The sequence below is a fragment of the Dasypus novemcinctus genome, chromosome 16, assembly GCF_030445035.2.
Source record: "Dasypus novemcinctus isolate mDasNov1 chromosome 16, mDasNov1.1.hap2, whole genome shotgun sequence".
Classification (NCBI taxonomy): domain Eukaryota; kingdom Metazoa; phylum Chordata; class Mammalia; order Cingulata; family Dasypodidae; genus Dasypus; species Dasypus novemcinctus.
This window is the reverse complement of record NC_080688.1, coordinates 25,885,677-25,901,659: the sequence shown is the minus strand read 5'-3', so window position 1 is coordinate 25,901,659 and position 15,983 is coordinate 25,885,677. Positions and strand designations below refer to the sequence as shown.

Here is a 15,983-nt window from a genome sequence, read left to right as displayed (position 1 = left end):
AATACATGTTTGAGGATGGTAATTATATTTCACTCTTATACCCAAAGAGTTGATATGATATGATATCTTCAATGTGTAGTTAAAAAAAGGACAAGTACCAGTAAGACTCTGATTTAGGCTTAAATATGGAGCTAGATAAGTGAAATAAGGCAGCCCCAAAGGACAAATATTGTATGGTCTCACTAATATGAACTAAATAAGAAGAATAAACACATGGAATTTAAACCTAGAGTAAAAGTTATGAGATAAGATGAGGGTTGAGAAGGGGTGCTGATGCTTAAGATATGTGGAAGTTTTAATTAACTTGACTGTAAAAGTGTGGAAATGAACAGAGTTGATGGTAACACATCATAGTGAGTAGAACTAACGTAGTTGATTTATAAATGGAATTGGGACTGAAAGGGTAGTCTAGCAATGTAAATGTCAATTGAAAGAGAGCTAGAGAAAAATCTAGGAACTGAATAACACAATGAACCTGGAGGTGGATGAGAATTGTGATTAATAGTACTAACACAAGAATGTCCTGTGAGCTAGAATAAATGTACATCACTATTACAAGCTGGTGGGAATGTGGAAAAGCATGGGAAAAATACAAGTAATGTAACCTATGGACTATAGTTAACAACAATACTATAATAGTCTTGCATTCAATGTCAAAGATGTACTGTATTAATAATAGAGGGTATGGAAAAAATATTCCAAGTGTATGCTGTGGACCATGGTTGGTGGTAACAGTCTGGTGATAGTATCTCGGGGTCTATCACCAATGTTCCACAACAGTGCAGTGTGTTGGTAGAGGGGTGTTGATAGGAGTTCCACACATGTGCATGGTTGTTTTCTAAGTTCATGTGAGTAATTAGGGCCACGCTCATAAGTGACAAAAGCAAAAGGAGATGGGGAAGAGCAATCCATCTCCACAGCTTTGATTCGAGCTTAGAGCCACTCCGTGGCCTTTTCTTTTCTTCTTCCGTGCAGACTGGAGCTTTTAAAAACTAACTTGTAAGGTGCTAAAGAACTGACCTTTAGAAAAGCAGAAAGCTCAAGAGTAGAAAATTGGATCATCTGAACCACATTATTTTGATCTATCATAGAAAGGGCCAAGGCTTCTGTGTTCGGTAGCTCTTTGCTATTTAGGAACGCTTTTACATTTTAGGCGCGGTACCGAGGACAGCTTTCCCGACACCACATCCTAAGGGACCACTGCTTCTATGCCCTTGGTTTTCTAACTACTTCCTATACCCAGACTTTAAATTTCAGTCTTCCCCAAGGCTGAGTCCACTTCTACCTATGCTCCCTCCCCTGGTGAATTCATCCCTTTCAGGAAAGGGATAATTAGCATATCATTAGCATATCAGTTATATTACTGATATGCTAATTATCCTTAAATTTAAATTTAAATTTCCAGCCAAACCTCTGTACCAATTAAGCACAAACCCCAACTCTCCATTCCTATTGCCGCGCCCGGTAAACTGTACTATGATTTCTGACTTGGAATTTGCATATTCTAATTTTTTTCATATATGTGAGTCAATTTGTGTTTGAAGGCACTCCAGTACGTTTGGGGTCAGCTTTAGGAAACTAAGATAACCTTAATGGTGGTTGGCTTCAATTTAACTGAAGGTTAGATTGAAAAGGGACATTTGCCCTCTATCAAACCCTCAAAAGCTTTATTGCGCTGTGCAGGGCTCTCACTCACAACGATCACGAAGGCGCCTGGTAAAATGAACTAGCTGCCACAAGGACCCTCTAGCTCCCAGCTTCCCAAACCACCAACCACACATCTGCAACCACTTGACACCGGTCTGCAGGCTCGACTATCATTTGACTTTGTGGGATCTGTCAAAGAGAATATTCTATTTACATTTAAAATTATTATATTTCTTTCATATTGCCAAAGTACTACAAGCGAAGATGTTAGGAAATGAGACAAACCCAAAGAAAAACATCATCAATGATGAAAAACTCATGATCTCACCAAGAGGTAGCCCACTGCTAATACCGTGGTTATCACGGCAGACTATTTTGAATAATGACTTACACAATTTTAAATGGAATCATTCTAAAAGTACTACACACTACTTTCAAAAAGAAAAAAAAAGATGAGCACCCAATGGATGGACACATAGAGCAGACAGAGAGCGCAAACAACGAGAAGCAACGTGGGGTGGGGGGAATAAATTTTTTAAAAATTTTGTGTATCTCATGAATATCTTTCTGTGTCAATATTATTCATCTATAGCACTAGTTCTCACAGTTCACTTGGAGAATCAGAGTCCTTTTCAATGGGTTCATGAGCTCAAAACTATTCTCATTATAATTCTAAAACATTATTTGCCCCTTTTACTCTCATTCTCTTCCAAGTATAAAGTTTTAGAGACTACATGATAAATTATATTGCAACAGACTGAATGCAGAAGCAGATAGGATGATCCAGTGGCTTTCTGTCACACTTGATATTCAAGTGACTAGGAAAAACAGTAAAACAATACCAACCTTCTCAGTACATTCTTTTGTTTTGTAAAACATATTTATTTTTCATAAAATACATTATAAATATTATCATATATTGGGTTTTTAGTTATTTCGAAATAAATATTTTTAAAATTTCTCAGTTTTAATTTCTCTTGTGGTAAGTCTTAATAGATGTAACACATAAACTCTTAGGAGGCCCCAATAGTTTTAGAGCATAAAGAAGTCCTTAGGCTAAACAGTTTGGATATCTCCGATTTGCAATATCATTTTTTAATGGTTCAATTAGTCCATTGCACTGGCGTATCATAAATCATTTCACCAGTAAGTAATGAAAAAATTAAGATCTTTTAGGTTAAAATTGTGTATCCTCAATTATTTCTTTAGGATACTTTTCATAGATATTTTAAAAACCTATACTTGTTTATTTACTGTACAAACTGGACGAACAACAATGCAATCCACCCCTTAAGCTAGTCAACTATTTCCTTTCTATTTTCTTTCCCTCAACAAAGGGGAATGAAAGGCATTTGAAACTTAATATTTCAAAGGTTTGGTGCTAGGTCATCATTTCCAAGGAGAAAGTATGTTGTGGACCATCTGGTCCACTGGTTCACCGACTTTGGAATCTTGTTTAAAAAGAACAAATTCCCAGGGCTATGGGAAAGAACTGGATGTAATTCTTAACTGTTGATGAGATGAACTCCATTTTTCTCAAACAAAGGCTGACCTGAGAGCGGAGTCGCATCTACGGTGGTAGCCTGCTCTGTCTGTCCGTCCTCTCCCAGATTGCGGGAGCTCTTCTGGGCGCGGGCCCGTCACCACCCTCCTGTTTCCAATGCTAAGCACAGAGCCAGGCCCTTATTCAACAAACTTTAATGAATTACTGACGGGTGTTGGGAGACGCTTAGGCTGTAGGGCTGAGGTAATCCCCAGAAACCTGCATTTTTCATAAACCCAGGCTCTGACGTCAACTAACCAGAGCTCGTAAGCTCTCCAGCTTGAGCTCGTGCTGGGTCTTGCATTTCTGTACCTGGGCCAACAGCCCTCAAGGCTTGTTGCCAGCATCCTCAAGAGTGACCCTCACACCCTGCGGAGGTGAACCCTAGAGAGACTCTGACCGGGTTTGTGGCAGCCTGGGGCAGGATGGCCAGGTGAGAGGAAGTCAGGAGAGGAGGGTCGGGGCGTGGCTCGGCCCCCCGGTCTAGGGGCACGCTGGGAAGCGGGGGTGGCGGGGGGTTTCTCTGAGGCCCTGGGCGCAGACCTTCGGCGCGGTGCCTTCGCGGCGGGGGCGGGGCCGCGGGCAGGGGGCGGTACCGCGAGGGAGCAGGGGCGAGGGTGCCCTGGGGGCGGGGCCCCGAGGGAGCGGAGTGGGTGTGTCCCGGGGCGGCCCCGTGGGCGGGGCCTCCGCGGAGGGCGGAACCGCGGGTCGGGGCCGGGGCCTCTAGGGAGACAGGCGGGCCTGTGGGCGGGGCCTCTGCGGAGGGCGGGGCCGCGGGCAGGGGGCGGGGCCGCGGGCAGGGGGCGGAACCGCGAGGGAGTCAGGGCGAGGTGCCTTGGGGGGCGGGGCCCCGAGGGAGCGGGGGCGGAACCGCGGGGCAGGGGGCGGAACCGCGGGTCAGGGGGCGGGGCCGCGAGGGAGCCGGGCGGGCCTGTGGGCGGGGCCTCCGCGGCGGTGCGGGCGCACACTGACGGAGGCGCTGGTGAGTGAGCAACGCCTCCCTGCGGTCGAGGGCGCATGTCCGAGTGCGGCTGGGGCGGGAGAGTGGCGGGCAGGCGGCGGGCGTCCAGGTGCCCGGGCTCGCGGGCGCGGCGCGGAGGGACGGCGCGGAGGCGCGGAGGCGCGGCCTGGCCTCCCCTTGCGCGGCCGGCGGCGCCGGGGCTGGGCCGGACCGCGGGAGGAGGTAGCGGCCTGCGGCGGCGGCGCACGGTGAGCGGGCGGGCGGCGGCGGTCCTCGGCGGGCCTGGCGGACGGGAGCGGGACTGGGCCCCGCGCGGCCTGGGCCCGCGGCGGGAGGACAAAGGTGCGGCGCGCCCTTGCGGTGCGCGGCGCCGGGGCCCCCTGCGGCCCCCTGCGGCCCCCTGCGGCCCCCTGCGGCCCCCTGCGGCCCCCTGCGGCCCCCTGCGGGGAGCGTGGCGGCGCGGCCGCCCCCGCCGGCCTCGGCGTCCCTCGCGCTCGGCCTCGGCCCCGGGCTGTCAGCGCCCCCGGGGGCACCCTCTGCGGGGTCCGTCCTCTGGGCGCCTCGGCTCGAGGTGAGCGGAGCCTGGTCGTGATGAATGAAACCGCTCTCATGGGGTCTTCCCAAATCCTCAGGAAAAAGGGGAAAAAAGCCCTTTAAATAATTCTGTTAACCTGCTTTGAACGGTCCCTCGTTTACTTTTTCCACTAAAAAGTCTGGGAGCTGCCCGGATTTGTGGAACACTCCAGAAGAGAACCGTGAAAGTAAAAACAAAACAAAAGCTGGTTGAGTGGTGGTAGGATGAAAACTGACTCTGAACAGAGCGATTTTTAAGTGGCTTCTTTGGCCTCACGAATATGGGCTGAGGGCCCCAGCAATCATCCAGCTTGGTGTGTGTTACGTATATTACAAAACTGTGTTACTAACAACGGTCTTTAGGGAATGCTTTGTGGGCGGCAGGAACAATCACTGGGGCTTTCTTTCAAAATTGTCATACTAGGTACAAAACCCTTTATTTTTTTATTTTATGCCTTTGCTTTATTGTATTTCGTAGTACTTAGAATAAAAGTTTAAGGTAATCATAAAAGTCCCATAAACCCACCTTTTACCCTTCTTAGATCAGTAGTCATTTATTTGAATTATTTTGGAATGTGTTTTAACTCCAAGAAGTTATTTCATTTCTCGCTCCCTCGCTCTCTGTTTATTAGAGAAGTTGTGCGTTTACAAAACAATCGTGCAAACCATACAAGAGTCCCATGCATTGTCCCATCACCAACACCTTACATTGTTGTGACACCTTTGTTAAAACTGATGAAATAACATGGTCATAATATTACTGCTATCTATATTCCATAGTTTATATTTGGTGGATTATCCTCACAAACGATCTTGTTATTAACACCATGTAGTAGTAGTGTATATTTGCTATAGTCCGTGAGAGAACATTCTTGTATTTGTACTGTTAACCACAGTCCATCATTCACCACGAGGTTCACTGTGCTATATGGTCCCTGCCTCGTACAATCCATCCAGAGTGTACCCTCAGTGGCTCTTAGTTTCATCACAGAGTTGTGGTCATCAGCTCAGTCCATTCTGAATGTTTTTATTACTCCAGAAGGCAAAATCCTATACCCCCCTGTCCACCGTACACCCCTATTATTGACCTTAGCATTGATAGAGTACCTTCTTTGCCAGTTGCTGCAAAAATATTACATATTACTGCCAACTGTAGTCTATAGGTAGCATTAGTTGTATTTTTCCCATGTGTTTCCATCTTCTCAACACCTTGTAATAGAAGAACATTCTTGTGTTTATACTATTAACCACACATCCTCTGTTTTTAAAAGAGTACTAACCTTGTTGTCTGTTTAACTCCTGTCAGAATTTGAGCTGGTCTTTTTTCTTTCTTTTTTCTTTCTCTTTTAGCTCTAAGATGTTTGCAGTAGCTTTGAAGAATCTATGATGCTAATAGAATTAAAGAAATATCTTCACGTTTTCATGAGTTATCCAGAGTCTTAATGCAGTTAATAATTTACTGCCTAGACAAAGTGAAATAGTCATAAATAATCATTAGAATAATTTGCATTTTAAAATTTGTTTTAATTGTAAGAGTTTAAAAATCTTGTAATGTTTTAAAATATTGAACAATGAACAATGTTTTACTGTTTTAAAACAACAGTACAAACAATGTTTTAAAAGTATAGTACAAAACCAAAGTTGAATAGTGGCCATGCAGGATAGAAACTAGCTATTCACTTGACTTACTCTCAGATTACTGAGACTTTAGATAAATTCACTGTAGTTATCTTTGTCACCATTTCTGAGTAGGTCTGAGGAATTTCAGTATTTTAGGTTGTTGATGATGGCATACAAAACATTGTGTAAAATCGTAGTTTTTTTTTAAGTGTTTAAATCTTTCATTGAGAAAGATTTTTAAATGATTACTCAAGTCTTTTGACACAGGGAATCTTCGTTTATGTATTTTGTTTTTCATTTTGTATTTGTTTTACCCTAGCACCTGTCTTTGAATTAAAGTTTTGTTTTGTTTTTTGTTTTTATATGTTCGTTTAGCTTCCTGGGAGTTAAAGATTGTCTTCTCCGAGGAAACATGAAGTCACACTGTGTTGTTATGCTTACTGTAGCCATCCTGACGTTCCTGACCTGGCTCCCTGTGTCACTGAGTTGTAACAAAGCACTCTGTGCTAGTGATGTGAGCAAATGCCTCATCCAGGTAGGACTAACAATACTTTTTAAAAATATTAAAGTTTAGTGTAGAATACTTTAAGCCCTGATTATTGGGCCAGGGCCTGAGGTACTAGCTGTTCATAGCTTTAACAATTTTATTGAGATATAATTCACATAATACTATAAAATTCACCCCTATGAAGTATACCATTCAGTGGATTTTAGTAATATTCACAGAGTTGTGGAACTGTCCACAAACTAATTCTCATCATCCCATGCCCTTTATTTTTTTATTTTATTTTTTTTATCTCTTGCCCATTCCTTTCCATCCACCCCTAGGCAACCACTAATCTACTTTCTCTCTGTGTCTCTTCTGGACATTTAATATGAATGAATCATACTCTGTTTTATGTGTATGTTTATGCTTCTTTCATGGTTCATCCATTTTGTGACGACATGTATCAGTACTTCAGTACCTTTTTATGACCAAATAGTATTCTATGTATGGATACACCATGTTTTAGTTCTCAATTCCATTGATGGACATTTGGGTTATTTTCACTTTTTGATAATTATGACTCATACTGGCATGAATATTTGTACATAAGTGTTTGTGTAGATGTATGTTTTATTTTTTCTTGGGTATATACTTGGCAGTGGAACTGCTTGGTTATATGTTAATTTATGTTTTGCATTTTGAAGTACAACTAGTGTTTTCCAAAGTGGTGGTACCATTTTACATTCTCACCAGCAATGTATAAGAGTTCCAATTTCTCTACATCCTACCAACACTTGTCTTTTTGTTTATAGCCATTGTAGGTGGGTCTGATGTGGTATCTCATTATGTTTTTAATTTGCATTCCACTAGTGGCTGATGGTATTGAACAGTTTTTCATGTGCTAATTGGCCATTTGTGTATTTTCTTTGGAGAAATGTCTATTCATAACTATGTCCATTTTAAAATCAGCTTATTAGTCTTTTTGTTGTTGAGTTATAAGAGTTCTTTATATATTCTGAATACAAGAATCATTTGTATGATTTGCAAATATTTTCTCCCATTCCGTGAGTTGTCTTTTCATTTTCTTGTATCATTTGTGGCACAAAAAGAGTTTAAATTTGATGAATTCCAAATTTATCTTTTTTCTCTTGTTTATTGTGCTCTTGGTGTTGTAACTGTTGCCTAATGCCAAGTCACAAAGATTTATGCTTATATTTTCTTCTAAGGATTTTATAGGCTTAATTATGTTTGGGTCTGTGATCCATTTTGAGTTGATTTTTGTGTATGGTATGAGGTAGAGGTCCAACTTTATTATTTAGCATATTGTTATCCAGTTTTCTGAGCACCATTTGTTGAAAAAACTATTCTTTCCCCATTGGATGGTCTTGGAACCCTAGTTGGAAATCATTTGACCATAACTTTAAGGTTGACTCTTAGTTCTAGTCCATTGATCTATATGTCTGTCCTTATGCCTGTAGTACCACGTTGTCTTGATTAGTGCAGCTTTATAGTAAGTTGTTTTTTTAAGATTTATTTTATTTATTTATCCCCCACCCCCTTGTTGTTTGCACTCACTGTCTGTTCTCTGTGTCATTCGCTGTGTGCTCTCTGTTTCTGCTTGTCTTCTCTAGGCAGCACCAGGAACCGAACCTAGGACCTTTCATGTGGGAGAGAGGCGCTCAATTGCTTGAGCCAGCTTTGCTCGCTGCTTTGTGTTTCCTCTTTGTGTCTCCTTGTTGCATCATCTTGTTGTGTCAGCTTGCTGCACCAGCCCTTCTCACCAGCCCGTTGTCTTGCTCTTCTTCTCCAGGAGGTACCAGGAACGGAACCTGGCACCTCCCTTGTGGTAGGCAGGAGCTCAATCACAAGCCACATTCTCTTTCCTATAAGTTTTGATATCAGGAAGTGTGAGTTTTCCAACACTGTTCTTTTTTTATGATTGTTTTAGCTATTTGGGGTTAGGATCAGCTTGTAGAATTCTGCAAAAAAGTCGTTGAGGATGTTGGTAGGGATTGCATTGAATCTGTAGACCAATATGGGGGGTATTGTCTTCTTAACAATATTAAATCTTTTGATTCATGAATGTGGAATGTCATTATTTCAGTCTTTATAAATTTCTTTCAACAACGTTTTGTAGTTTTCACTGTGCAAGTCTTGTGCTTCCTTGGTTAAATTTATTCCTAAGTATTTTATTCTTTTTTGATGCTGTTGTAAGTGGGATTGTTTTCTTAATTTCATTTTCTGATTATTCATTGCCTGTATATAGCCTCGTAGCTCTTTTATACCAGTCCTTACCTTCTTATTCTACATCCTGGGAGATTTCCTTGACTTTACCATCAAACCCTTTCCGTTGAATTTTTTTAGTTTAACAATAACTATTAAAAATCAAGAACTCTTATTTTTTGCTTGTTAATTTTTCATGGTAACAGTATTTACTTGTTTTGGGACACATTATTTTCTCAGATATCTCTTAGGTTACTTATTGGAAGTTTTATTGGTGGTGGTGGAAGTGTGTTTATCCTTCTAGTTCTGTTACCTGAATTATCTCTTTGTTCCCAGATGTTTTTTTTTCCTTTTCTTTTTTAGTCTTTCATGTGGCAAGCTTTCCTCAAATATACAGTATTTCTTAGTTGCCTGTTTATAGTTAAGATTGAGACAATAAAAACCTGCTGGGTGATAGTGTTTGTGGCCAGGGCTTAGGGACTGGGGTTTCACTCAGGGGGAGAGAAGCCCTAGTTTCTGTTCTCTGCTCTGAGGCTGTTCATTTTTCTGAAGAGAAGGTTGATTTTGTGTGTGTTTGTTTTGACTGGGTTTCTTGCTGTGGTTAGGGGTGGGTGAATGGTGGGCAGATGCCTGGCTCTTGTCTTCTTGCTCTAGGGTAGGGACAGCCGGACTGTTCTGATAGAAACTTGAGCTTTAACGCCCCTCTTAAAACATCTTCTCTTCATTGAAGAACAAATTGCCTATTGATGTTTCACATGCCAAGAACTGTTAACTAGGATCCTTGGACCTCTTACATGCTTCAGGGGATCTCTAGAATTTAAATTTGTGTATGCACAGTTTTCTGGGGAAAAGGTCCAAAGCTTTCAAGAAGGTCTCAAAGAGACTGATGGCCCTGATTAGGGTAAGAATTGCTGGGTCTGTGCTTTACATTGCATGTATCAAGTTATTGTTAAAATGCCGCTTTCATATTTAACAGTGGGTAAGGCACATTGACATTTTAGATGGCAGTAATAGCCCTTCTTCTTAAGGTCATTACAGAAGAGACATGTATGGGAATGACTAATACAAGTTGGGAGATAAGCACGTTAAGAAAGGTAAAGATGCTGTACTACAGAAGTTGAAGGAAAGCTACTACTTATCTTAGAGGGAATTTACATGTTCTCTCTGTTATTTTGGTTTGGTTTGAACAACATCTGTAGTGTCGAAGTGATGTGCTATGAGGATAAGTTAGAACATTTGTTTATGTTGACAGTGATGCCCTCCACCCTCATGAAATAACTAAGTATAAAAAATTTTCCCTGGAAGCTCATACTTACATAAATATTTTTTACCAGCATGGTCTCAAGGCAGTGCAGTCATTACTGCCACTCCTACAAGTTGCTATGCATAAGGGTGGTCCCTATATAAATATTTATTTTGTGCTTCTGACAGGAAAGAAATCTAACTTTAAACATCAAGAAGGTGAAATTGTTTTGGTTTACTCCCTTGCTCACATAATGAGTGGTTTAGCTATGCTATTCCAGAAAAAAAAATTGGATTTGTTTTTAACAGGAAGATGTTTACTAGTTTCTTCTGCTGCATTTATAAAAAGACCTTCTACATTTTGGATCAGTACCATGCTTTTATCCCAGAAATCTCAAGGCCCATTTTACATTAAGAACTGAAAAACCCTATTGACTTGTGATAACTTTTGGCTAATATTTATGGTCTGGCATTTTTGGGATAAATGTTACAGTTCAAGAAAATATTCAAACTTAGGTTCAGAGATCATTGATACATCATTTTAGCACATAACTGGTTATCTGAATATTTATTACTCATATGTGCTAAATTGACATTCTGCTTTTTTTAATTCTAAAAAAATATATATATATCTTCATTTCTGAAATAAGTTAGAATTTCAAAATAATTTATTTCTTATTAATGATTCCAGATTTCTTAAGTATATTTAGCTAAAAATATGAATAGTTTAGGTAACTTCAGGACTTTCTTAATTACTGTTAACTAAACAATAATTTACTCTCTTTTTGCTTTAATCAATGCAAACTAAATTTCACAGCAGTCTCTTGCTACCGTTATCTTGATTTGATGCTACACTTGTAATATTTTGGTTTACAATTTATTTCTCTTTCTTTTGTGAACACTATTTTCCTATAGTTTTTGTTTTGTTTGGAGGTACCAGAGCCAGGAATTGAACCCTGGACCTCCCAGGGGGAAGGAGGCTCTCAACTGCTTGAGCTACATCCATCCACTCCCTTTTCTATAGTATTTTGTTCCCCACTTCCCTGACCTTAAAAGTTGGAGTTCTTGTCCCATTTTTTTTTTTTTAATTCTGTTTTGCTTTGGTTAGCACTCCATGAAAATATTTTAAATTACATGTCCCAAAATAATAATTTAAGCATGATATAACTTAAGAGAAAAATAATTGTTTCTTTCAAATGTGTAATGCAGTTTTAATAGCTGCTGAAATTTACAAATGGAGACTAAAATTTACGATGTTAGAACAAAGTGAGGATTTCATTGGGACACTACACTTGGAAAATTTCAAACACACAAAATAGAATAATAAAATAACTCCTCATGTACCCATCCTTGGCTTCAGCTGTGATCAACATGGCCAGTCTCATCTGTACCTACCCAACCTCACCCACCTGGATTACTTTAGAGAACTGCATCGGGGCACTTTAAAAGTAAGTAGGATTAATATTATTAAGCTTTGGTTACTAGGTTTACCAAAGAAATGGGTGCCATTTAATATATTTTGGTAGGCCATATATATAGACATGAACTTGTGTGTCATTTTATTAGCTAAAATGATAAATTGTGCCTTCAGTACTGTTTCATTTAGGTTTATGTTATTTGCAGGGTCAAAGTTGTCCAATCAGGTAGAATTTATAAAGAACAACATGATAATATCTACTCCAAGTCGGAAGATTTGTCTGATGTCCTCTTCCTTTAAAGAGAATTGATATATCCATACAGATTTGTTAAAACCTAACCTAATTATATTTATACTTTTGAGTAAGGGCTAATTGAGAATGTTTTATTTATTTGTTGTTATTTATTTAAAAAATTTTTTTGAGGTACCAAGGTGGGAATTGAACCCAGGACTTTGTATATAGGAAGTCAGTACTCAACCACTGAGCCACATTAGCTCTCCTGAGTTGGTTTTTTTTTTCTCCCCTTTTGTTTGCTTGTTTTTTTTTTTAATTTTTGGGAGGCATCAGGAACTGAACCCAGGACCTCCCAGGTAGGAAGCAGGTGCTCAACTGCTTGAGCCACATCTACTCCCTATTTATTTGTTTTTCTTTTTTTTTTTTAGAGATTTATTTTTTATTTATTTCTCTCCCCTTCCCCCTCCCACCCCTGTTGTCTGTTCTGTGTCCATTTTGCTGCATGTTCTTCTTTTGTCCACTTCTGTTGTTGTCAGCGGCACAGGAATCTGTGTCTCTTTTTTTGTTGTTGTTGCATCATCTTGCTGTGTCAGCTCTCCGTGTGTGCGGCATCATTCCTGGGCAGGCTGAACTTTCTTTTTGCGCTGGGCAGCTCTCCTTATGGGGTGCACTCCTTGCGCGTGGGGCTCCCCTACGTGGGGGACACCCCTGTGTGGGGGACACCCCTGTGTGGCATGGCACTCCTTGCACGCATCAGCACCACGCATGGGCCAGCTCCACATGGATCAGGGAGGCCCAGGGTTTGAACCGTGGACCTCCCATGTGCTAGGCAGATGTCCTATCCATTGGGCCAAGTCCGCTTCCCTTTATTTGTCTTTAAATACATACTTGACCGAAGTAAAGTTTGTGAAAGTAGTGTCAGCATAGGAACAATCTAATGCTTTGTTGGTTGTTGTTGCTTACATAATATGCATTCACTTAATTATATTTTTTTTCACATCGATATAAGTATTTGGTTTGCTTAATTTAATATTTAAGAACCTCAATTTGCATTTAGAGTATCTTATTTTTTCATTGTAAACAAACATTAATTACAAGTATCTTAAGATGTCATACTATTCAATTAAATTATAGTTTTTATTTTTAAATAATTTCAAATTTACATAAAAGTTGCAAACATAATACAAAAATAATACAGTAACTCAAATATACCCTCTACTGAAATACCCCGATTTGCCAGCTTTTAACATGTTGCCATAATTGTTATATCATTCTTTTTATATCTATCTTGTCTGCCTGTCTATCTATCCATCTATCTATCTATCTATCTATCTATCATTTTCTCTATGTAGCCATCCATTTTTCTAAACATTTGAGAGTAGGTTGTATACACCATGCTCCTTGAACACATATTTCTATGCACATTTCCTAAGAACAAGGATATTCACTTATGTAACCACCTTAAGTGCAGTTGTCAAGTTTAAGAAATTTGGTGTTGATGTAAGTATGTTTTTATTTCAGTTTTTTCAGTTGTCTCAGTAATGTCCTTTTGGGCATTTTTTCCACCCATTTTTATATCCAGTCCAGGGTCGGGGGTTGAATTTGTCGTTGTCTCTTTAGTCTCTCTCTATTTAAGAAAAAAATGTGGTATTAATAATATCTATACAACATAAGCTTTCCTATCTAAGCCACTCCCAAGCATACAATTCAGTGGCATTAATCATATTCACAGTATTGTGCTATCATCACCACCATCCATTACCAGACTTTTTCTGTCATCCCCAAACAGGCCCTATACCCATTTTTCATTGACTCTGTATTATCCAAACAAATGTTTATTTGCCATTATAAGAATATTTCCTACTCCAAGAATATTGAGAAAATACATAGAGTAGAAAAAGGAAGTAAATAATTCATAGTTCTATTGTCCAAATACAGACTACTCATGTATTCCAGTTTTTATTCTATGTTTAGGTGATTTTTTTTTTTAAGATTTATTTATTTATTTCTCTCCCCCCACCCCACCCCGGTTGTCTGTTCTCTGTGTCTGTTTGCTGCGTCTTGTTTCTTTGTTTGCTTCTGTTGTTGTCAGTGGCACGGGAATATGTGTTTCTTTTTGTGTCGTCATCTTGTTGTGTCAGCTCTCCGTGTGGGCAGCGCCATTCCTGGGCAGGCTGCACTTTCTTTCGCGCTGGGCGGCTCTCCTTATGGGGTGCACTCCTTGCGTGGGGCTCCCCTATGCAGGGGACACCCCTGCATGGCAGGGCACTCCTTGCACGCATCAGCACTGCGCGTGGGCCAGCTCCACATAGGTCAAGGAGGCCCGGGGTTTGAACCGCGGACCTTCCATGTGATAGGCGGACGCCCTAACTATTGGGCCCAGTCCGTTTCCTTAGGTGATTTTTAACAATTGTATTATTTATACAATATTTGTATTCTACATTTTTCACTAGCATTGTTTTATGTTTCTTTGTAAAAAATGTATTTGAGTTAGTTATAGAAAAAATTAGTTTCAACTTAAAAAGTAGAGAAATGTATTTTCAGAGTTAGAACTGTCTTCTGCATTGCTTTCTTTATTACCAGCTTGCATTTATATGATGCTTTATATTTTTCAATTTAGGCTTATTTAAAGTAAAACTTATGGAGAAATCACAGTGTACTGTACTGGTCCTTCAAAGGTAGAATAAGCTATTCCTTGATCTCCCAAAGCATTTTTTGTGGTCAGGTTTATTGAGTTATAATTCTCATACCATACAGTTCACCCTTTTCAGGTATACCATTCTATGATTTCTGAAAAATATGCACTCATCTAACCACTGCCTCAATCCAGATAGAGATTATTTTCATTACCCTACAAAGTTCCCTTGCACCCCTTTGTAGTCAAACCTAACCCCCTACCTCAGCTCCAGCCTCTGGCAACCTCTGATTGATTTTTGACCCCATGTTTTCTCTTTTCTAGAATGTTGTATAAATGAAATCCAGAGCATGTAGTCTCTCTAGCCTCTTTCATTTAGAGATTTGAGATTCATCCATGTTTTTGCATGTATCTGGTTAGTTCTTGCTTTTTTTTGCTGAGTTGTATTCCATTTGTGGAAATACCACAATTCAGAAATGTTTATCCATTCACCAGCTGATAGACATTGGGTTGTTTTCAGTTTTGGGCAATTATGAATAAAGCTGATATGTACTTTTGCATCCAACCTCTTTGTGTTGACATACATGTTCATTTCTCTTGGATAAAAACTTAGGTGAAGGATTGCTGGGTCATCAAAACATTTTGATATTTATTGTCTCATTTGGACCCCAGAGTCTTCAAGAGAAAATCCATCAATACCAGCCCTTTTTTATGACCAAGAAACTGAGACTTGGTTTTTGTTACATGCTGCAGCTAATTGGCTAGGACTCATTGCCACATCTCATAAGTCCAAGTCATTTGCTGTCTATACTAGATTGTACTCTTGTTTTCAGTGGCCATGTTTTCTTGTTTTAACAACAGTGCTAACAAATCTCTCAGATCTTGGCAACAGCTAGAGAATGGAAATATTTATCAGTAACTAAGCATCATAATGTAAATAAGATTCTTCCTAAAGTTAATAATTTCCATCTCTGACCTGGAAATTTGGAAGTTTGTAAATTCTAACTCTAAAAGGTTTCTGTCTTAGATAAACCCCCCTGGTTCCCATTAAGAAATAAACAGAACCTTTAATGTATATAGAATAAGATTTTTCTATTAAAGGTAATTAATTATATAAAATCTCTGTCTTCTGGCATTCAAAATTTGGAATGTCTGTCATATTCACGATTTTCCCTAATGCAAATCTTTAAGTATCAATGAAAACCCGGTTAGTGGTGTTGCAATGAAGAAAATTAAAGAGATTGGCAGTGAGGGGAACAGAGTACTTGAGAGGAAATGGAAACTCTAGTAAACCTGACTTCTTATTTCCTAATATACCAAGTAACTGGATATTGTGATAATAACTTTGCAGGAAAAGAGAATGTTACATTGATAACATGTTATAATTTAGAAGAAATTTT

At 39.8% G+C, this 15,983-nt stretch overlaps 1 protein-coding gene across 8 annotated transcripts in view; it reads left to right on the top strand.

Annotated features, from left to right (window-relative positions):
- Positions 1 to 3,441: 3,441 nt before the first annotated feature.
- Positions 3,442 to 15,983, top strand: part of TWSG1 (twisted gastrulation BMP signaling modulator 1) — a 62,530-nt gene continuing 49,988 nt past the window's right edge. Inside the window, exons 1-3 of one of the 8 annotated variants that reach the window (XM_071208438.1) lie at positions 4,114 to 4,172; positions 6,720 to 6,879; positions 11,657 to 11,744. Coding sequence is in view for 5 of the 8 variants with exons in the window: in XM_058277365.1 (XP_058133348.1) it covers positions 4,208 to 4,399 (192 nt within the window). In the remaining 3 variants the exon portion in view is untranslated. Of the gene's footprint in view, positions 3,624 to 4,089; positions 4,173 to 4,199; positions 4,400 to 4,862; positions 5,039 to 6,719; positions 6,880 to 11,656; positions 11,745 to 15,983 lie in introns of those variants that run through there. The other 7 variants (XM_071208437.1, XM_058277366.1, XM_058277368.2 and 4 more) reach the window with 7 other exon arrangements.